The following is a 21,781-nucleotide window of genomic DNA, read 5'->3' on the forward strand; positions in this document are numbered from 1 at the left end:
GCCCCATTGCTCTGCACAGGCTGCTGCACAGGCTGCTGCTAGATGTATTTGGGGCCTGCTTATGGTCACTGTTCATAAGCAAAGATGAAGGAGTTCTCTCATGCCCAATAGGTGTTGAATCTTCAAAAAATTACTGCTGAGAGTAATGGCCTATCTTTGTGGGGTGGCCTAGGTTAGGGCCAGGCTTAGCCTGGGGCCAGAGGCCAAAGGTCATGGCTAATCTCAGACTGGGGCTGGGGTGGGGCTGAAACTGTCCTCAGAAAGCAGGCCTTTCCTCCATCCTCAAGGAAATCCTCTGACCTGAACTCTGTGGGCCTAAGGACTGCCCAGTGCTACAGAATTCAGCCTCTGTTGCTCCTTGAGGGTATCTCCTGTTGCCGCCTGGCCTCCCGCCCACTCTGGAGACATCAACTCTCCTGCCTTTCCAAGCCAAGCCCCATTGCAGACCCATCTACCACCACATCCTCCTTCAACTCAGCAGTGCTGTTTCCCCTGTCTTTGTTTGCTGCTCTTCCCTGCATTTCCTTCCTGGCCAACTTCTAGTCACCCTTCAAATCCCAGGCTGACATTGAGGTCCCAGTTCAACCAGGCACGCCATGTTGTATGCACAGAGGAGCAGTCCTTGGAGTGGATGAATGAATGGCAAAGAAACTTAGGCGGTGGGAAAGTTGGAATGAGGTCATTTGGTCTCAGCTAAGAGGGGTTCCCAGCTGCGTAGTACTCATTGAATCAAATGGAATTGGAACAGAGAGAGGTGGCATCTTGGGGGACCCGGGTGTGGCATGAAATCACTAAAGCAACAGCAGGCTAGCTCTCCCTCTTTGTGGTATAACTGAGGCCAGAGGCAAGGAACATGGCTTGCGTGATCCATGGAGGACACTTGTAGTTCTGCCATCTCAGGACCTTAAAAGTGGACAGTAACCCTCTGCCACACACAGTAGACAGCTGTGAGGGGGCTCCAAGAACCCTTGCCTCTAGGCATTCATTCAGTATATCATCCTCTTGAGTGTGAGTTGGATCTAATGGGGAGAATATGGCAAAAGTGACAGGGTATCACATCTGAGATGAAGTTATAAGAGAACGTGACTTCCACCTTGCACACTCTCTCTCTGGCTCTTTCTGCTTACTCTCTCTGATGAAGCCAGCTGCCATGTTGTATTCCATGAACTACTCCATGGAAAGGCCCGTGTGGCAAGCAAGCAAGAGTGGCCTCTGGGCAATAGCCAGTGAGGAAGTGAACGCTGCCAACAGCCGCGTGAATGACCTTGGAGGTGGGTCCTCCCCTGGTCAAGCATGAGGACGACCGCCGCCTGTCTGATTATCTTGACTGTAGCCTTGCGAGAGGCCCTGAGGGAGAGGGTTCTGCTAAGCTATACCTCGGCTACTGACTTTCAGATTGTGTGGTGGACACAGTGTTGTGTGAAGCCACTGTGTTGTGGAGTCATTTGTTGCGCAGGAAAAGATAACCGATACTACCGTACGGCGTGTAGACCACGTAGACCAAAGGAGCAAGGGGGAAGGCTTGGCAGGGAGCCCAGATGGGACCATAGCCTCCCCAAGCGTCAGGGGCAAGATGCAGGTGAAGTCCCAGCAATAACTCACAGAGAACTCTCGTTTTCGTTTATTCGTTTTGGAATTTACAAAAGTGTGACACGGGACAATCATCTCATCAAGAGAAAACAGAACACACAGAGGGGCTGGGTTTCTTCCCTGGTTCCTCCCCTCTCAGAAAGGCACAAATATGTGAGGCTTGGGTTCGGGGGCCTCCTGTCTTAAGACCAATGTGCTGCTCAGAAGGCCAGGCCCCTCTGTGAACAGGAAGAGGGACCCTTTCCTCACACTCATACTTGGGTTATGGGCTAAACAAACCGAGGCCACTGGGAAACATGTGAATCAGGCCAAGTCCAGGTCTGTCCTGGGCACATGTTGTCAGCACCCTGTGGAAGACTAGTCACTCCAACTACAACGTGGTGGCTGACTAATCCTGGAGGCGGTGCATCTGGGACAGCACTGTCCCTAGCACAGGCTGATTGCCACCCTGGTTCTTACCCTGGAGGCCTCAGATTTAAAAGACTAACTGGACTGGAGCTGGAGCATTCCAGATGCTCATTACTGCACTCTTCAAGTTGGGGACAAGTGTGCCCTGCAGGTCTTCCCCTTGGTATGAGGGGCCAGGCCTGCAGTTAAGTGTGGGGTAGGCATTTTAGAATAGATGTGTTTGTATTAGAAGTGGCTCCTGGCCCTCATCCTGCAAGTAAAAAGAAGATAACCTAACCCCGGTCTGAGTCACCAATGGCTGTCCTTCTTTCCCAGTTAACCAGGACTGAGTTTTGTCTGTAATTTTGGGGAAGGAAGAAGAAGGATTGCTTGAGAAACCATAAAGGCCCAAATGCGTCAGCCACCACCTAGAACAGGACAAATTGGAACTAAAAGAGTTGGAAATATTCACTTTTTCCTTATTAAAAAAGACCTAACATTTGTAATGGTTTAACAAAATTATTATAATTTCTTTTAAATAACCCACAGACACCCATGACGCTTCCAAATTTACAGAACAAAAAAGCATTCGAGAACTTGGTAGAACACGATTTGTAGCTGGTTCCTCCTAGAAGCTGGCCCCTGAGGGCGGGCTCAGTTCACCTCCAGAACCTCAGTCTCCGGGAGGCCGAACTTGGTCTTGTGCTTGTCGAAGAGCTTCACCAGGGCCTCCATGTACATGCTGTGGTACAGGTCTATGTCCTGCTGGGTTGGGTGCTCCAGCTTGGGGATGGTGATGGGCTCACCCACTGCAGGGATGGGGCAGAGGCCTCTGGTTAGTCAATCCACTCGGGCCCCCCTGACAGTCTACCATGATGTTGATAGCAGTGACCCTGCACTACGTGCCAACCATGTGCCAGGAACTGTGCCAAACGTGCTCCACCTCAGGTTGTCTCTGTTACAGGGGAGAAGATGGGAGGCTCCAGGGCACGGGAAGGGACCTGCCTCAGGCCACACAGTCACTAAGCAGCAGGTGGGATCAACACTGGCTGCTCCGAAGGCACTCAGTTGGAAGGTCCCACGTAAGAGTTAGGGGACCGAGTAATGGCTTTGCTCTTGGTCTGCTCCAGGCAAGTCACTTTGCCTCTCTGAGCCTCAGTTCCCTCACCTGTCACATGGGGCTGCTTCCTCATAGGACTTTGATTAGGATTTTGAAATCACATGACATGCTTTGAAAAGTGTGCCGAGGGAGGAGGAGCCCAACATTCATACATCCATTCATTGCTTTATTTTCTGCATCTCCATATTCAACTCATCCCAAAGTCCTGGCAAAGACATTTCAGAAATTTCTCCCAAGTGCATGCCCTTCTCTCATCACCACTGCCGTTCCCTTCGTCCCTAGTGGCTACCACAGGGGCATCCCGCATTGGTCCTGTGGCTTCCATTTTTGACCCTTCTAACCCATTTTCTATCCAGCAGCCCAAGAATCACTTTAAAATGCAACTCTGAACCTCTCCTCCCCAAAGCCCTCCAGTAGCTTTCCATTCTTAAGGTGAAGAGCAAACTAGTTCACACTGCCCACAGGAGCCTGTCCCTCTCCAGCCACACGTGTGCACGGATATGTCCCTGCTGCCTCAGAGCGGTCAGACCTGGTATAGGATTTGCACGTGACAAGAGTCAAGAGTGAGTCTGGGTCCTGTCACCTAAGATGCAGGCAGTTAGTCTTTGTACAAATACAAAGCAAAACACCTTGACCCTGATAACTCAAAGTATCTACGTGAGCTTTGGCCCCTAAAGTCCATGGCTTGTGGCCTACACACTTTTGTGTGATCTCTGGCTTGTGAGACACACACACACACACACACACACCCAGAACAACACAGCTGAGGGACAAGTGCTGCCAGTTTTTGCTATACTTCTCAGAGGACTATGCTCCAGTCGTGTTGATGTTTTTCTTACTGTTCCTCAAAAATCTATACAATCTTGCTGCGGGAACTTCACTTAAGCTAATGTTTCTGACAAAAAAAAAAAAAAAAAAACCTCTCTTCCTCCTGTCTTTTGCTAGATAATTCCTATTCAGTTAGAAGTGGAAGAGTCACCGCTTCTCGGAGGTCCACTGCCACCCCCCAGAGCACCCTGTACATTCCCCTCACACCCCCTCCTGGTCTTTGCTTGACAGACTGGTCTTCCTGATCTTCCCTGACAGACTCCTGGGCCCTGCAAACACGGACCGTTAAGTCTGGTTTTCTCATCTGGCACCGCTTGGCTCACAGTGATGGGACTATCTCCACCCCCACTGGCCGTTCCCATCAGCACCCAGACATGTCCACAGCTGCAGTGGTTTAGAGCATGGACATCAGAGCCAGAGGGCCTGCGTGTGAATCTTAACTCTACCACAAACTAGCAGTGGGGCACCTCGAGTTCAGGGGCTGCAGGCAGGGGAGCTCACCAATGGTAGTGATGGGCTTGGAGTAGGGCACCAGCCCCCAGGTGTCAGAGGAGAAGAGGCCTCGGCCATGGAAGATGCACGGGGCAAAGCCAATGTACTTCTGGAACTTCTTCTGGACCCATCGGCCCCAGGAGCCCTCTTCAAAGATCACCTGCTTGTATACTTCATTCTCCCCGAAGGAGTAGATGGGAACCAGGTCAGCTCTGGAAGGGAGAAGCCAGAGTCAGTCACACCCTAACTGCTGGCCTCTGATCTCCCAGCAGCATGACTTATTTGGCCCCAGGGCACAGTCTTGCACATGAGCTTGGCCTGTAGCCCACCTGCAGGAGCCCAGGAAACACAGGCTGCATCTCTGCCCCACTCAGACACTCAGGCTACACTTGGGCAAACTTGGTCTGAAGCTCTGGCATCCAAGCTCTCCTCTCCCACAGGATAGCAAATTCCCATCTATGCCTTCCTGGGGTTTGGGCCTTGCTTCTAGGAGCAAGGAGTTGCTTTGTTTGGGCCAAACAAAGCTTTGGAGGGCTGTGCATGCATGTGCATGCTGGTGTGCACGCGTGTGCAAGTGTGTGCAGGAGGCACTTACCCGTGGCGTAGGGCCAGTTTTACAAAGCCCTTGCGATTGCGCAGAGTGACTGCGTTCTTGCCAGGCATGGAGCTCAGGGACTCGGCTGCACCCCCCACTACGATGATGATGGCATTGCCACTCCCATTCTTTGAAAGCAAGTAGTCTATGGTGTCCCTGTTCACAGGGCAAATGCCTGGCAGGGAGAAGGACATAGAGTCAGGGCTGCCCATAAATGCACTCCCTACCCCCTTCATACAGCCAAACATAAACAGAAAGAGCCCTGGCCTTAGGCTCCAGACCTAACCCAGCCGCTAGAAGCTGTATGGCCCTGCGTAAGCTATTTCTTTTTCTGAGCCTTGGCTTACTTATGTGTAAAATGGAGATAATGATACAAGGTTGTTTAGGGACCTTGTTCATTTGGCAAACATTCCCTGAGGTCCTAACACTGCCAGGCTATTGCTAGGTGCTGGGGATCCCTGCGAATCAGGGTGGCAGGGGTCGCAGGCCGGTGGATAAGGACAGATCCACAGAAAGTGATTAGTTTCAGAAGGTTGTGCCAAGGGCAGCACAGGGGCTGGGTTGCCCAGAAAAGGAGTCAGAGTAAGCATCGTAGGGAAGATGTTATTGAAACCGAATCCTGAAGGATGCATGAATGACCCTGCTCGGCCCTGACCCACCATGCCTATGGCCGACTGCACCTCTGAGCACAGGACCAGCCGCTGGGGCACGGTATGTGGGCTTCCTGACCTCTCTATCACCTTGCTCAGTGGAAAGGCTCAGGCCTGGACAAGAGTACAGCAGGGGCAGGCAGATTCTCACCTCCAGACATCAGGTATTCCCTCAGCACCGGCATCCGGAAGTTGCCGGCCAGCGTGGCCAGGTAGGGCCTTATGCCGGGGAACTTCTTGCTCACTTCTGTGGCCTCTGTGCTGAAGTTACAGAAGGCACCCAGGCCCATGATGCCATGGGGGTGGTAGCCAAAGATGTAGTTCCTGGTGGTCAACAGGTTGTGTGTCTTCACCAGCTGCAGGGTAAAACTCAGGTCAGAGGAAACTGCCAGGAGAAGGGTACCGGGGCACGCCCAGGAGACAGGGGAAGGACTGTGTGTGTCATGCCCGATGAGACTCTGGGCCTGAAGGACCGGAGGGTCTCTGCACACCTGACCTCAGACTCTTGGCAATTGGCATTTCGACTGTGAGTCCCCAGGAAGGGAGGGGGAAACTTTCTCTCTCATGCCCTTACTTCTCCAGCCAGACACAACAGGTCCCCTTATCTGTACCCTGCTCTCCTCCTGGACCCATTCTCCTCATCCAACCCCTGCCGCTCTCAGATAAAGAGGGGTGTCCAGTTTTCGTTGGGGTAAAGTCCACATCCTTCGGTTAGGGCAGAAAAGGGACAATGCAGCTGGCCTGAATGGAAACTTCCTTCCAGGCAGCAAGGCTCAGCTGCGTTGCTGGGGAGTCAGGCAAGAAATAGCCCTGTGCCGGCCGCAGTGGGGGTGGGGGATCAGCTGTACGGCCAGGCAGCTGACCTGTGGTACTATCAACAAAGCTGGGATGCTCTGAAGAAGGACTGGCTTCCATGAGGGCTACCCCCTCCCCTGGGGCTGGTGGCCTGGAGGGTGGGGTGGGTGGTATAGTTTCCCTATACCCTGAGGCACCTATCCAGCATTGCAAGGAACTTGGTAGGGGTAGAGGCACTGAAAGGAATGGAAAGCAAGGGCATTTGGCTCAGAAAATATCACTTCTTTTCTGATTAGACAAGTAATAAATAATCATAGAGCATTTAAAAAATACAGGAAAAGGGGCACCTGGGTGGCTCAGTTGGTTAAGCATCCCACTCTTGGTCTCGCAGTTTGTGAGTTTTAGCCCCACATCGGGCTCTGTGCTAACAGTGCAGAGCCTGCTTAGAATTCTCTCTCTCTCTCTCTCTCTCTCTCTCTTTCTCTCTCTCTCTCTGCCTCTCCCCCACTCTCTCTTTCTCTCTCTTTCAAAAATAAATAAACATTTTTTAAAAAATATGGGAGAGGCGCCTGGATGGCTCAGTCGGTTAAGCGCCCCACTTTGACTTAGGTCCTGATCTCATGGTTCGTGGGTTCAAGCCCCGTGTCAGCTCTGTGCGGACAGCTTGGAGCCTGGTGTTCTCTCTGTCCTTCCCCCATTCACGCTCTGTCTCTCTCTCAAAAATAAAAATAAACATTAACAAATTTGTGTTTAAATACAGGGAAGTAAAAAGAAAATCCAAAGTACCTGTCCTATCTCCAATCCTGGTAAACCACTCTGATATGTTGAATCCTTTTGTCATTCAAATACACACATGCTTTTTTTTTTTTTTTTTTTTTTTGGGACAGAGAGAGACAGAGCATGAACGGGGGAGGGTCAGAGAGAGGGAGACACAGAATCGGAAACAGGCTCCAGGCTCCGAGCCATCAGCCCAGAGCCTGACGCGGGGCTCGAACTCACGGAGCGCGAGATCGTGACCTGGCTGAAGTCGGACGCTTAACCGACTGCGCCACCCAGGCGCCCCCACACATGCTCTTTTTTAAAAACCACAAAATTAAGGGCACATGGTTGATATCATTTTTCTACCAAGCATATCGTAACTATTTTTCCTACCACGATCCCTCATTAACATGTCTCTCATGGCTGCATTATTCTGTCACACAGCTATGCTGTACAAAATAGAATTATAATCAAACTCCGATTGATGGATCTTTAAAAACCTTCTAAAATTTCCTTCAGAAAGAATGCTTCCGTAAGTATCTTATTTTTGTCCACATATCTGATTGTTTGACAAACTTCTAGAAATACAATTCCTGGGTCAAAGGGTTTGAACATTTTGGTCTTGTGGGCTGCCCTGCCTTTAGAGGGGTGACACCGATAACATTCCTACTTGCTGTGTTTGAAAGTACCCACGTCCCTGCACTGGTGCCAGCGAGAGGCAAGGCACGGGCCAACGGCAGAATGTCAGGAGCCCGGATTTACCACGACTCCAGGTTTGGGAACCCCCATCTGAGGGAAGGATCTTGTGCTCAATCTGGGGCGAGGGGGTGCTGGTGGCTGGCCCTGGGAAGCTGACATCTGAATCTTCAGGTGACAGAGGCCTGAGAGGGACGGTGTCGATGGTGGCCGGCACCATTCCCAGTTTTGGTAACTGCCAGAATGTGCGCGAGCAACACCCTAGGAGTTTCACCCGCTGTTGCTTGGGCCTTCCTTACTCTTCCTCTTCCTCTTTGCCTTTGGCAAGCGCATTCAAGTTGTTCAAGAACTCAACCAACTCAAAGCTGCCCCCTACGGAAACGGGAAACAGCAGCAGTGTAGGTCCTGACTATTGGGTAGGGGGCAGCGAGGGGTTGTAAAGGGGGCCTGGCTTTACACGAGCCTTGCAAGGAAACTGCTCCGAGATTTTGCCTCCTGAGGAGCAGGTATGCCCACCACACTAGCTCGCAGTAAAGTGGACCCTGGGGCTGGCTTCTAGGCGATGGGATGGCGTCAAGGTAAGAACTGAGCAGCCAGCACCACATTGGTGATCTGCTCCAGACTGAATGCTGGGTCTGGGAGTCCAAGACCTAGAATGGGCTGGAGGAGCCTTGACCTAGGCCGTTTCTTTGATCACAAGGTAGAGACTGAGGCCTAGAGAAAGGAGATTGCAGCGAATCCTACCCCACCTCTAGACCAGGCCACCCAGTGGGCTTTTCTCTGAGCCACTGGGATCAAGTGCGCCACCTGGTGGAAGCCCAGCTGGCTCTTTAAATCACCTCCCCCCATGTGTCTATCTGGTGGGGCACTCGGTTAAGTGTGCTACCCCGAGGTACACTGCAGGTTAACGGCCCTCGGGGCAGTCACCGGAAGAACAGGCATCTGGTCGGCTATGATCTGTCTTCATGCCACACTCCCCTGCCCCCCAAGGCTGGACAGAGCATCCATTCTGGAGGGAGAAGGAAGGCACTGACACGCTGGCTCCTGTGTCCCCTGTTTCCCACGGCAGAGTCGCAGCCCCAGAAGTTTCCCAGGCCAGGCCTGCTTGCTAACATGAGTGAGGAACACATCCTGGCAAGTTGCTTCTCCCACGCTGCCTCCTAGGGCAAGAAAGGTGCGCAGATAGGCTTGTCGTACCCTGGCACCAGAGGAAGAAATTCAGAACCAGAGAGGAGCAGAGACTTGCCTAAGCTTACACAGCATTGCACGAAGGCAGAGGAACATAGGAGGGAGAACATGGGCCCTGAAGCCAACAGCTTTGGTTCCTATACCTGCCCTGCTCCTGCCTTGCTCTGGGACCTCGGGACAGTCCCTCCTCCCTGGGCCTCAGTAGGACCGTCTGGGAAATGAGCAGATGGACAGATAGATAATTCTAAGCTCAGAGAGTCTTTCCTAATCTCCTCTCCAAAGATCCTGCCTATTCCTCAGGGATTAGTGACCCAGGCACTTCCTCTCCTCCTCCAGGTAGCTGGTGGTCCTGGTGGCTGCCGCTAACACATGAACTCTCCTGCGCGGGGAGAAGGGAGGCTCTGAGGGCTCACTGAGCTGCTCTAGTGGCAAAGCGCCAAGCAAAGAAGGGAGTGGGGAGGTGTGGGTGGGTGCGTACAGCTAGAGATCATTCCATAACCACTGATATGAGGCCAGGAGAAGGGGGAGGACCAGAAGGGCCACACAGAACACCACAGGGCGTCAGCCCTGACGTGAAGACACCAAGGCCAAACCCTCCCTGCACAGAAGAGGAGCCTGAAGCCCTGAGGATCAGGGGCTGGGCCAAGATCACCAATAGGTAAGCGCAGAGCCCAGGCTGAGGCTCAATGCCCTGGCCTGCCTCATGCCCAGGCTGGCTTTGGTCCTGGTGCCTAGGGGCCCTCCCAGGGCCAGCTCACATGTGCCCTGCAGCTCCAACTCCCAGGTGAATTCTTGGAATGGAAGTGTGAAAAGGGACACAGGGTTTGTTTTGGTTCTCTTGGAAATGTGGACATCAGCGGGAGGGGCACCTGTTTGTCCCAGCTTTGACCAAGGGTCACTGGGTCATCCTGTTCTGGGTGGAGGAGGCTACTGGCCTTGAGGAAGTTTCCAGAGGGATAGGCTGCTCTAATCACTGGGGCCTGGCCCCTGAGGTAAGGGTCCCAGCAGAGAGAACAGAGGCCATAATCCCTCACATCCAATCATAATTGACTACTTTTTATTATAATAACAGCTCCATTTTGCAAGTGAGGCTAACGAGGCTCAGCGAGCTTGAGAAAGTGTGTCTTGTGGTCCCACGGGCAGAAAGTGACAGTCTAGCAGAATCTGCCAGATCGTGAGCCCACCTAAACGGGACCAGGGCTGACTCCTATGTGTCCCCATGCCTCGCACAGAGCCCGGGGCTGTACAGGGAACAAAAGCCATTGGTCAATGAATAGAGTGGCAGAGCAGGAACCTGACCCAGGTCTCTAACCGCAGGCAGAGAGAGGGAGACCCAGGAAGTGGGGCTCAATCCAATGGGGAAATCCGGCATTGCAGCTCTTCCAGAGAAACAGGCAATGGGAATTTAGTGGGGAAAAGCCTGGGGCTTGCATTCTGGTACTAAGGCTGGCACAGACTTCCCGGGCAACCTGGACTGGACCCGGCCCCTCTTTGGGACTCAGTTTTCTCACTTCCAGACTGAGCGGGTTGGGTCTTATGACACAGTATTGTCCCAGCAACAACAGCCTTGAACCCCCTGCAGCCAGAGAGATGGAGTCAGGGAAAGGCAGGAGTGGGAACTCTGGCCCCCAGGATCCTGGGGAAACTGGCTCAGACTGGGGTGTGCAAAGGGCACGCCCTCCCAATACTGAGTACAGTGGAGGAATGGAGGGTTACCTGGCCACCTCCTCCGGGCAGCATGCCAGGATGTCTAGTCGCTGACTCACAACAGCAAACATACACCACCCTGCACACATTCACTCTCACACACACTGCTTCTGCTTTTCAAACCCCACTGCCTTCTGCTGGGTTACCCTAAGCAGCTAGGGTGTGCCAGTGCTGGGATGCTCAGCGAGCTGGCCAGACAGGTCTTTCCCCTGCAGGAAAAACCTTTAGGATTCTGCCAGAGTTAGCTACAACCCCCCCAGCATTGCCCACATGCACCATGGCCCGCATGCCTCTGCCTTGCCAGCCTGGCTTGTAAACTATCGGCCGGCGGCCAGAAAAAGATGAGAAAAAGTCCAGACCAAGCCACCATTTATACCATCAGGACCTTGAGGTTGGCCCCAGAGAAGACAGGTGCTTAGAAGACCAGTGTGTACCAGAGCAGCCAATGATACAGAAGAAAGGAAACTCAGAGACCAACTTAGGTTTAGACTACGTTGGGGAGACTATGGGGAGACTCTGCATGCTGGTAGGGACGGTGCCTCACTGAAGGTCACACTGGGCTCTTCGAGCCTACATCCTCCAAGCCTGAGGGGAGCCTGAGTACCTACGTGAGCTTATTTCCTACAGCTCTGCCGTATAGGGAGACAGTGTGCTGTGATGGGAACAGTCCAGACTTGAGGCAAGACAGTAATTGGAACTTCAGCTCAAATTGCTCCTAGCTTCATTCAGCTTTATTACTCTCTGACCTTCAGGCTTTTCTTCTGTGAAAGGGGGATAAAATGAATACCCGCTCACAGGGCACTGTGGGGGTTAAAGGGAACTCCTTGAAGAAGGGTGCTGGTTTCTAGAAAGCTCCCAATAAATGGAGATCCTCCTTCTCCACTCTACCTCTTCAAGATCGCCCACACTCCAGACTTCTTCTCAAACTCGGGTGCCTATGTGCTCATTGGTTTCCGTGCCTCTTCGGTGCTACTCCTCTTTAAGATGGAGTTCTAGGAGCACGTCCTCCAGAAGCCTCCCCTGAGCACTTCAGCAACCAGGGCCTCGCTCTTCTTTCACTGCACATCTCATTTCCTGGGCCCTAATTCCCAGGGTCATGAGCCCCAGCGACCTACCTGCAACTGGCTGAGAGAAGCGATACTCTTCAAGAGCTTCAGAAGGAAAAAAAGCCCCCCACACTCACTGCTTTAAGTTGCGCCTGTGGTTCAGGTCAGGGGGACTTGAAACTACCTTAGTGTTGATCTTGATAAATCACTGCCATTTTAAGTTGTGCCTTTAATATTGACTCAAAGGCAGACAAGCAACGGCCATAATATCTATTGCATGTGCTCCTTCCATCACGAAGGATCTCAGTGTCCGAAACCTCCTTTACCCAAATGCTAGAACAAGTCTTGTTTCCCCAAGAAACTTGCCAGCTTCTTCCTTTCCCAAAATAAAAACCAACAACTATCATGTTTCCACGTTTGCCCCGGCTGCCAGGGAGCTCAGGGTTGACCACGAAGCTCCACCTCTGCAACTTTGTTGGACTCGTATGGCTGAAATGCTAGTATTTTTTCCTTCAAGTCTTGACTTTTCCTTTTACCCGGTATCACGCTGTATGTATCCCAAAGTGCCTCAAATCCTGCATCAGTTGGGGTGGAATATGAACCTACGTTCATGGTGGAAGCGGTCACATGGTTCAGCTGAGCACGCTCGGTAACTGTGGATGGATGAATTAAGGCTCAAGTTCCGATTTCTCAACCGTTTCCATCCTGATACCCAAGGTAACACCCACAAGTCTTTACCTGGATGGGAAAGTAGTCTCGAAAGTAGCGCCACACAGCCCAGTTCCGGACCCACTGTGATCTCCTGCCACCTTCCAGGAAACAAAATCCAGCATTGAGAAGGAGTGGGAGTAGGGGCGGGTGACGCGTGGGCAAGGCAGATAAGACAGAGCCCCTGTGAAACCCTGAGGTGGGGGCCTACCACCCCGTGGAGCATCTCCTCCCCGCTTCCTGCCAGGCCCTTTGCCACCTTTGTTCCCTCACGTTATGCAAACCCTTGACTGAATGGGAGCTCCTCTGAGGACCGGGGTGGTGCCCTCTGAGGGGCTTTTAACCCCCCCCCCCCCGGACCACCCCCTGGGCTGGCTCCGGGCTTTCCCCTCAGTAAGTGCTAAGGAAAAAGGGGCGGCCCTCACGCCCAGGAAGTTCACGGTGGGCAGGAGGGAGCGTCCCAAGGGCGAGGGGGTGGGGCTGGGAGGCTGTGCCCTCACCTTTCTTGGGCGTGTTCCAGTCAAACGCCAGCCAGGTGAAGTAGAGCACGGCGATGAGCCAACAGTCGGTGCAGAATGTGTACATGAGGATGGCGCTGCAGGCCACTCCTGGTGGGGGAGCAGATGGCCACAGATCAGGCCCCGTGGTCCCCGGCGGGGGGGGGGGGGGCTCAGTTTCCCCCTGGGCAAAGGCTCACCGATGACAGGGCCCAGGCACGGCTGGGGCCGCGGGCAGAGAAGGCCTGTAGCCACAGCCTGGGGAGGAGCAGGCTCCCGGGGGACAAGAGCCTCATCTGGATTCTGATGGGCGTCCCTGGTGTCGAGGGGCTCATGGGCTCCGTGTGGTCTGGGCAGTAGTGCTGGGGAAGCCCTCCTGGGAGCTGATCTTTCTTGGCCTCTCCTCGCACATTCTCCCAACCCCAGTACCCACCCCCCCCCCCCACCGTTACCGTGGACACAGGGAGGGACCTGCCAAGTGCCTCTATATCTCAGGACTCGGGTGGAGCCACTGTCCCGGGTGTGAGGCCGGGGGGGGCTGTATCCCACTTTGGAAATGAGAACACTAGGGCTCGAGGAGGAGGTAACATGCCCAAGGTCACCCAGCAGGACGGTGGCAGAGCCAGGATTCAAACTCAAGCTGGACCAGTAAAACCATAATCTGCACCAGGCTTTAGAAGTTCACCCAAAATCAGGGCGCCTGGGTGACTCAGTGGGTCGAGCTTCAGACTTCAGCTCTGATAATGTTTTCACCATCATGAGTTTGAAGCCCGCTGTCAGCCTGTCAGCATAGAGCCTGCTTTGGATCTTCTGTCCCCCCTTTTCTCTGCCCCTTCCTTTTTTTTTTTTTTTTTTTTTAAATTTTCCTTTTTTTTTTTTTTTTTTTAAATTTTTATTTATTTTTGAGACAGAGAGAGACAGAGCATGAACGGGGGAGGGGCAGAGAGAGAGGGAGACACAGAACCCGAAACAGGCTCCAGGCTCTGAGCCGTCAGCACAGAGCCCGACGCGGGGCTCGAACTCACGGGCCGCGAGATCGTGACCTGAGCTGAAGTTGGCCGCCCAACCGACTGAGCCACCCAGGCGCCCCATTGCCCCTTCCTTCTTACTCTCCCTCTCAAAAAATAAAAAACATTAAAAATTAAAAAAAAAAAAGAAAGAAAGAAATTCACCCCAAATCAGAAGCCCCAGACTGCCACCAGAGGGACCTGACAGAGATGGATTCCTGCCCCAGGAGGAGGGCCGTCTTCTACCAACATAATGGAGCAGCAGGCAGTCCCAGGCCAAAGCCCAGAGCCCATAGGCCCCCTTGCAAAACCCCAACAGGGCCCCCAGATGACTGTCTGGGTCCAGCTTCCATGCAATCACTCCTTTCTGGGTCTCCTGGCCCTAACATTGAATAACGTGGCACAGAAAGGAAGCAAGCTCTGTGCCAGAGCTGGTTTACCTCATGGCTGGCCCCTAGACGGCTTCCTCGGGGCCTCTCTTCTTCCCACTTCTACCCAGCCATCAAGGTCTAGCTCAGACCAGATCTCTTCAAGATCTGTTCTCCAGTATCACACTACCCTTCCACACGGACCTCTCACCTCTGAATTCTTCACACTAGGGAAGGGGGGCACATCTTTGCTCCCTGGCACTCAGTCTAGGGCTGGGGGCAGCAGGTACTCATGCTTGCAGAAGCGTGGCTTCCGTCTAGCACCCTCTCCACTGCTCAGGGGGCGAAGTCAACCCTTGTTGTATGCCCACTCTGCTGGGCCCTGTGCTGGTCATGGGTGCTCCAGGGCTGCCCGGCTCTGCAACCCATGCCCTCTCTTCTTCCCGTTATGCTGAGCCTTCTCTGGTTTAATGAGGGACAGGGGAGGTCTGGACGGACTCTCCATGAGCCTAAGAGCAGGAAAATGGTGGGCCCTTGTCATCCACAATCCAGTCCTGTTCTACTCCTGAGCTAACCTCTCTCAAGGTAGCTGAATACAGCACAACTATCTTGGAAGGGGCAATGAACATAGAGTGACCGGGCATCCAGCTTTTCAGGACCAGCTTAGGAGCGTGGCATCACAGATGGGGAAGGTGAGTCTCTAGGGAAGCGTTTGCAGTCTACAAAACTTTGTTAAAGGCAAACTGTGAAGTATTTGAAGCAGCTTGGTGAGTGGCTATGCCTAAGTTAAGGTCACTAACAAAGTCACTCACACTGTTGAGCAGTTGCCTTTGGTGCCCTTTCTTAAGCCTGGAACAAGGGCCATTCTAGCCCTCTAGACTCCAACAGGCACCCAAGCTGTTTCAGAGGCCAGGCGGATTCTCCAGGGAGGGCCTGGGCAGGGAGGGCCCTGAGGTTCAGGCTAGGGTTTGAGCATCCCGGAAATCTAGCTGCCATCAAACCCCCAACTCTCCTAAGGGGAAGAATGACCAGGGGATGCTGAGCCACAGGCCCCGATGCCCCACTGCCTCAACGTCTGGGCTCTCTGGGAGGGTGAGAATCCCTACCTACTGTCCTCACTCTGGTGCTAAGGCAGCCTGGATGGAGAGAGAGAGAACCAATGGAGAATCTAGAGACTGTATGCTAGTTCTGGACTTTCTCAGCCCAGGTGGCCACTCTCCCTAAGCCCCACATGTCCACAGCATGCGCCAGACTACTTCCTGCACACAGCCCTTCAGCCTGAGCTCCCTGGGAGCTGGAACAGTGCCCTGCTTACCTCTCCAGCCCTAGCAATCAGCCCAGAAAAGGCTTCCTGAACAAAAAATGACCTGAACCCACCAAATGGCCTCCTTTCTCAGAGCCTGACCCCAGTCCTCTGAACAAAAGGCTCCCTGCTTCACCATCGTGGGCTACAGGGCTGCAGCCAGAAGCCCCATCACAGGGTCCATGAAGTGTAAACTTAAAGACCCTGCTGGCTCCATGCGTGGAAGGCCCACGGCCACCTTCACAATCGCCCCCTCCCCACATCTGGGTGAAGCTGGTGATTCAAAACTCTCGTCACCAAGGCCTGTGAGCAGGGTGGCCTGTGACTGCTCAGTGGCAGGGAGGCAGCAGGCCCGTGATGAGTGTGGACGTGCTCTTCCATGAAGCCTTAGCCCCGCCACTCATCAGGTGCGGCCCCTCCTTGAGCCTCAATGTTCTCACAGGGTGTTGGGAAGGTTACATGAGACGATGTGAAAAAGAGCTTTTAAGGAAGCTAAGTGTCCCCTCTGGGGACACACACCTAAGCTAAGTGTCCCCTCTGGGACACTTAATACACAGCTAAGTGTCCCCTCTGGACATCCATAGCCTCGGATGGGGAACAAAATAACACCTTTAATTTGTACCCATATCTTAGGGAAAGTCCGTATTTCCTTCATTTACGCATGTAACACACCCCCGTAGGATTAGCAGTGACACCAATAGAGAACAAAGGTGCTTGCGTATCCCATCTACAGCAGTGGCAGATATCTTAAAAAATGGTTTATTCTCATCACTACTTAAGAATTATAATAACGATAAAAAAAATTGTAGTAATCATTAAGCCTGCTGCTAGACCTTTCTATTTAACGTAATAATAGAGAGGCACACGTGTCACTGTACATCTAATTCGATTTCTTCAATGCACACATATTTACACTTCAGTATCACTGGTTTTCTCTGAAATCCCCTATCCTTTGCATGACACATTTAAACACGCTGAGGAAGTCGTATAGCCTTTGCCACAAGGCCAGAGGAGTCCACTGCACGAAAATGGTAAAGAGTCACTCTGTTCAGAGGTAGGCGATGGGGCCAGAGCAGCCTCTGTAACACGGGATGAGCCTCTGCCAGCAGATTTGGGTGGGAGCAGGAAGGAGTGGCGGGCCGCCCAGGGCAATAATTAGCGGCAGCTCAGCACACCTACCCATCCAACTGGGCTTGGGTCCCACCTACACGAGGGCGTTGGGAAGATGCCGGGCCGGTTTGCGGGCTATGCTGGACTTGATCAATTGTTAACCTTCAACTTGAGGCCAGTCCCTGTTGCACGCTGCATGGACTGGGGTTCTACCTGCCACTCTGCTCCCCGTCAGCCACGCTCTGACCCACTAAGCCGGGGATAGTGGGGGCTTCTTGGTACACGAGTGGGGACAGAGGGACCTGCTACAGCAGGCTGTGCAGGTGTCTGGGAGGCTGTAGCCCATGGGGTCCTGTCCTGGTCCCACTACTTCCTCCTCATTCTGGGTAAGGCTCTGCCCCTCTGGGCTCTCTACTCTAGGACCCTTATAAGTGGCCAAATGTAGTCCAAGGTGGCGGTTTGAGCCCTAAGGGAGCCAGTTTAATGGGCTCTGTTCCCCAGACCAGTGTTGACCTCGTAAAGTCCCTGTAAGAATCTGAGGACCGTAGTTGCCCTTCACCCCAGAAAAAGGTACACATATTCTCACATGTAATTCTTCACCTAATTTGGAGGGTTCATGGTCCTCTCCCTAAAGCCCACTCTTGGGCCTAAAGGTGAAAAGGGGCTATTTCAGACCAGGTCCACTAACTCTGAGCTCTCTGGGAAGGTGGGCTCCCTGGAGGGTGCACTGGGCTTCTACCCAGATCCCAACTGTGCCACTTAACGGGCTTCACAGCCTCGGAGAGTCACCGAGCCTCTAAGCTTCCATTTCCTCACCTGTGAAGTAGAAAGTCAAGGAAAGGCGCATCAAGTGCCTGGTACATTGTGGGGGCTTGATAAACAGCACCCTGTCCCATCCCTCTGCCCGCCAAAGGAAGGGAGGGGCAGCACGGAACTGCCCTGGAAATGTGGTCTCAGAGGCCCCCATGCCTCCTGGAAGGACAGCCGCTTTGCACTGACCCCGTAACTCGTGATAAACCCCATCAGCCCGGACAATCTTAAAGAGTGGTGTGCCCGAAAGGGCTCTCCACAGGCACTGGAATGTGCTCTGTGATACTCTGCCCTGACTTGCTGGGAGGCCACTCACTATGCTGAGAACACAGGAGCCTGGGGAAGAAGCGAGGCTGCTGGGAGAGCAGGGGCTAGCCCGCACAGGGGCCCTTTCCTCCTCCCAGACAATCCCCCACGGCCCGACCCTGGTCTGGCAGCCCAGGGCCAGAGAACGAGTGCTTGACCAAGCTGGACCTGTAGTAGCCAAAGCACTGCCAGGGGAGGGGCTGAGAGAGAGAGAGAGAGGCTTTAAATGCGCCAGAGGGAGTAGCTGGGGACCGTGTCGGGCAGAGGGTACCGACAGCTGGGAGGGGGTCTGAGGGCACATCCCAACAGCAGCTCCCATACAACGGGGGCCCACCGTGACCAGGCCCTGTGCTGCAGGCTCTCATCCCTTGTCTTCAAGTCCCACAAAGGACGCATGGAGTCAGCAGCACTTCTGTCACATTTGCAAAGAGGAAACACTTTCAGAGAGCTCCGGGTCCCAGAGCTTGCCTGTGGTAGAGTCACGACTCAAACCCGCACCGTACCACACTAAAGCAAAGCTGCACACCTACTGGAAAATGGATGTGGGTAGGCAGTGTGGCATGTGGGAAAAACACAGGCTTTGGGGGTCCTACAGAGGTGGATTCAAATTTTTGTGACTTGGGGTAAGTTACTTACCTTACGTGAGAGTTGGGTTTCCTATCTGGGAAATGGGAACTGTACCACCGCCTCCCACTGCATCTCACTGAGTCCTCACCCATGCCTACGGGTAGAGCACTTGATCGGGCACCCAAGAGATGCTCTTACCCTTCACCCCTGCAGAGCAGAGCTCCTGCTCTCACCTTTGCTGGGGAGGCCCCTGCCTGCCCTCACCCGCTAAGCCCTGGCTTACCAAGCACAAGGAAGGACAGGACCCATTGTAGCACCGAGATCACCTGCAGCTGCTTTTCCACCTTGGACCTATTGAGCCAAGTGACGGAGAAGATGTCCTGGAGGGCGGAGAGGATGCTGGAACCAGTGCCTGTAGCAGAGGGGACAGGTCAGCCTGTTGCCACCCTTTCTTCCAGCCTCAGAGTTCCCAACACAAAACCCACCCCCACATACACACTTTCCTACATGTGAGAGGAGCATGGGCCACAAAATCAGACAGCCCTGGGTTCAAATCCTAGCCCTGCCACCCAGTGGCTTTGTAATTCCGGGCTGTTCGCATACTTCCCTGTGCCCCAGCTTTGACAGATACCAATTGGGAATGGTGTTCCCCTCGTGGAGTCATTCTGGAGACCAAATGAAGTATCCAAAGAGGCTGGGGGAAAGCTCTCCATAATTTCCAGTTCTCTTCCCTCCCCCTTTCACCCCAATCAAACTCCTGTCCTTATCCTTTATCTGGACCTAGTACAAACATTTAATCTTTACTATCTGTGCCTGTGAGGCCAAGGACAGAGGTTCAATATCCAACTTGCAATGTTTTTTTTCTCCAAGTGTACTTTGAGTACCCCAGTCCCTGCCCCCTCTCATCCTCACGACCCCTTTTCCAGCAGTCCCAGCCCTCTTGTCCCCACCCAACACCACCACTACCATTACCACCTTCAGAGGGATTTACACTTTCGGCTTCATCTCAGTGCCCAGAGCTTGGGGCCCAGAGAGGAACGGAGCAGGAGCTTTTGCTTCCCTAAAGGACCCCATGGCCAGTGAGCTTCAGGAAGCCTGGGATAGTGAGGGTGGTAATTATGTTTGCTACCAAGCAGGTGCCACGCCTAGAAGTTAGGCCAAAATGTGCCCACTTAATTGGCTCTTTGGCTGTGCCCCCAGGATGATGCCCTGGACTCCAGTGGCTAATAGGCAGTAGGACCAGAAAGCCTGGTGATGGCAGGAAAGGCAGAACTGGGGGAGAGCGTGGGTGAGGCTCCTCACCCATAGCCTACTTCTTTCAGCATCTGGGCCAAAGGAAGTGGGTCACTTCAAACCCCCACATCTGCTGAGCCCCAACTGCATACCCTGCACTCTATATGTCTTCACTGAGTGCTTCCTGTGCGCTGGTCAAACATTCCTTCACACCAGCCACTCTGCAAGGCCCAAGCACTGAGTCACAATCTTGTCTTTGAGGGTCTCTTGACTTTTCATCCTGGCCTACTGCTGGGAGAGGGTTTAGGGGCTTACACTCAAGCCTTTGCATTTCTTCAAAATCTGGACAGCAACAAGGTCACAGCGGAATTTAGAAAGGGACATAACCCTCATCTGCTGAGAGTTAACAATTGCTTTGACTTTTAGGAGACACACAGATAACACCAGACCTCAAGGCAGACATACCAGTCCTGTCTCCTGTACCTGGTCTAATGGATCAGAGGAAGGGGTCATGGAACAGCAGAAGACCCAGACGCCAATTCAAACCTCAGTTCCACTCACTATGTGACCCCAGGCAAGACCGCCAAGGCTCCTTGCCATATCCCCAGGGCATGGCACCTATGGGTGCTGAGTAGCCCTGTATACTCCACGGCATAACTGGGATGGAGGTGGTCGTATGTGAACTTACAAAAGCAAATGAAGCTGGGCCACAGAGGCATTCCAGAGGCTTTGGCATAATGCTCCTTGGCCCTCTAAATAAAAACCCTACCACCACGGGCCCTTTCTACCTTCACACTTTCCCAAAACCCATGCTAGAGCCTGAGGGCCCCCCTGGGGTCAACGAGTAGGGCCCCATTGGACGCTCAGGTGACTGAGGAGGAACACTGACTTGCTCAGGGTTACCCAGGCAGTAGGAGGTGGAGCCAGGGCTGGAACCCAGGATTCCTGCTCCTGGCTCATGGTGTCTCCCTTTCCCCTACAGCAGGTGCCAAGCACAAAGAGCTCTTGTACTTGTACGTGGGACACAGCAGATCTGAGACAGGTTATGCTCAGGGCCTGGCAAACCTGTCCAGAAGTAGGGAAAGGCCTGTGTAAATACATGGGGGAGAGAAGTGTGGCCCAACCACAGGCCTGAACCCCTGATCCCAGGGCTGGCCTCCCAAGTCATGGCTTTGCTGCTGGCTCTGCCTCCTGAGCTGTGCTGGATGAAGTGAAGCAAAAGCCGTGGCAGTTAAGGTCTGGGTCCTGGTGTTGTGGCCGCAGAGAAGACAGAATATACTCTGGCACCTTCCTCGTCCAAGTGCAGCCTGAGTGCTGTTTAGAAATGCATAATCTAGGCTCCAGCCTGCATCTGCCAAATCGAAGTGTGCATTTTAACAAGATCCTCAGTCCAAAGTCTCAGGTAGGGTAGTCTGGAGCAGGGGCGGAGGTGGGGGAAAGAGCTGGGACCTCCACCTTCTGCTGGGCAGGGAATAAAAGGCAATGGTCGTGGGACCAATGCCTACTGCAAACAGGACCCTGAGGTCAGCAGCTTGAGGAGTGCTTAAGGAAAGGGCTCACTGGGACGCCTGGCTGTCTCAGTCGGTGGAATATGCAACTCTTGATCTCAGGGTTGTGGGTTTGAGCCCCACATTGGGTATAGAGGTTACTTAAAAATACAGTCTTTGAAAGAAAAAAAAAAAAAAGGAAAGGGCTCTGGGTGAGGGCCAGCCGACTGGTTCCACTCATCATATGGAGCTGTCCTGCTTGGGGAGAGGCCACACAGTAATTCCCCACTGGTGACATATCCCCCGTTGAAACAACTGAAAAGACAAGTTCTTCCTCGTGCCTAATCCAAATCCATCTGCTAAGCTCATCTCACAATTAGATGTGGCCAGAGTGCTGGAAGGTGTGTGACCCTCACCCTAATAACCAGACAGAAAGAAGGAACCAGAGGGTCTCACACCAGCCCCAAGGCAAGCGGCCAGAGCCAGTTTTTTCCACGCTGCCCAGCCTGTTCTCACCCTGTCTTATCCCAAC

The 21,781-nt window shown here is 53.3% G+C and overlaps 1 protein-coding gene across 1 annotated transcript in view; it reads right to left on the reverse strand.

The window, feature by feature from the left end:
• Nucleotides 1-1,598: 1,598 nt before the first annotated feature.
• The window catches only part of DGAT2 (diacylglycerol O-acyltransferase 2), a 32,508-nt gene continuing 12,325 nt past the window's right edge, over nt 1,599-21,781 (reverse strand). Inside the window, exons 2-8 of the mRNA XM_058690362.1 lie at nt 18,813-18,941; nt 13,062-13,169; nt 12,592-12,662; nt 5,814-6,018; nt 5,013-5,187; nt 4,427-4,629; nt 1,599-2,786 (exon numbers count right to left, since the gene is read on the reverse strand). Coding sequence (XP_058546345.1) covers nt 2,632-2,786; nt 4,427-4,629; nt 5,013-5,187; nt 5,814-6,018; nt 12,592-12,662; nt 13,062-13,169; nt 18,813-18,941 — 1,046 coding nt within the window. The 3' untranslated portion in view covers nt 1,599-2,631. The remainder of the gene's footprint in view (nt 2,787-4,426; nt 4,630-5,012; nt 5,188-5,813; nt 6,019-12,591; nt 12,663-13,061; nt 13,170-18,812; nt 18,942-21,781) is intronic.

Source organism: Neofelis nebulosa, chromosome 10 (assembly GCF_028018385.1).
Source record: "Neofelis nebulosa isolate mNeoNeb1 chromosome 10, mNeoNeb1.pri, whole genome shotgun sequence".
Lineage (NCBI taxonomy): Eukaryota > Metazoa > Chordata > Mammalia > Carnivora > Felidae > Neofelis > Neofelis nebulosa.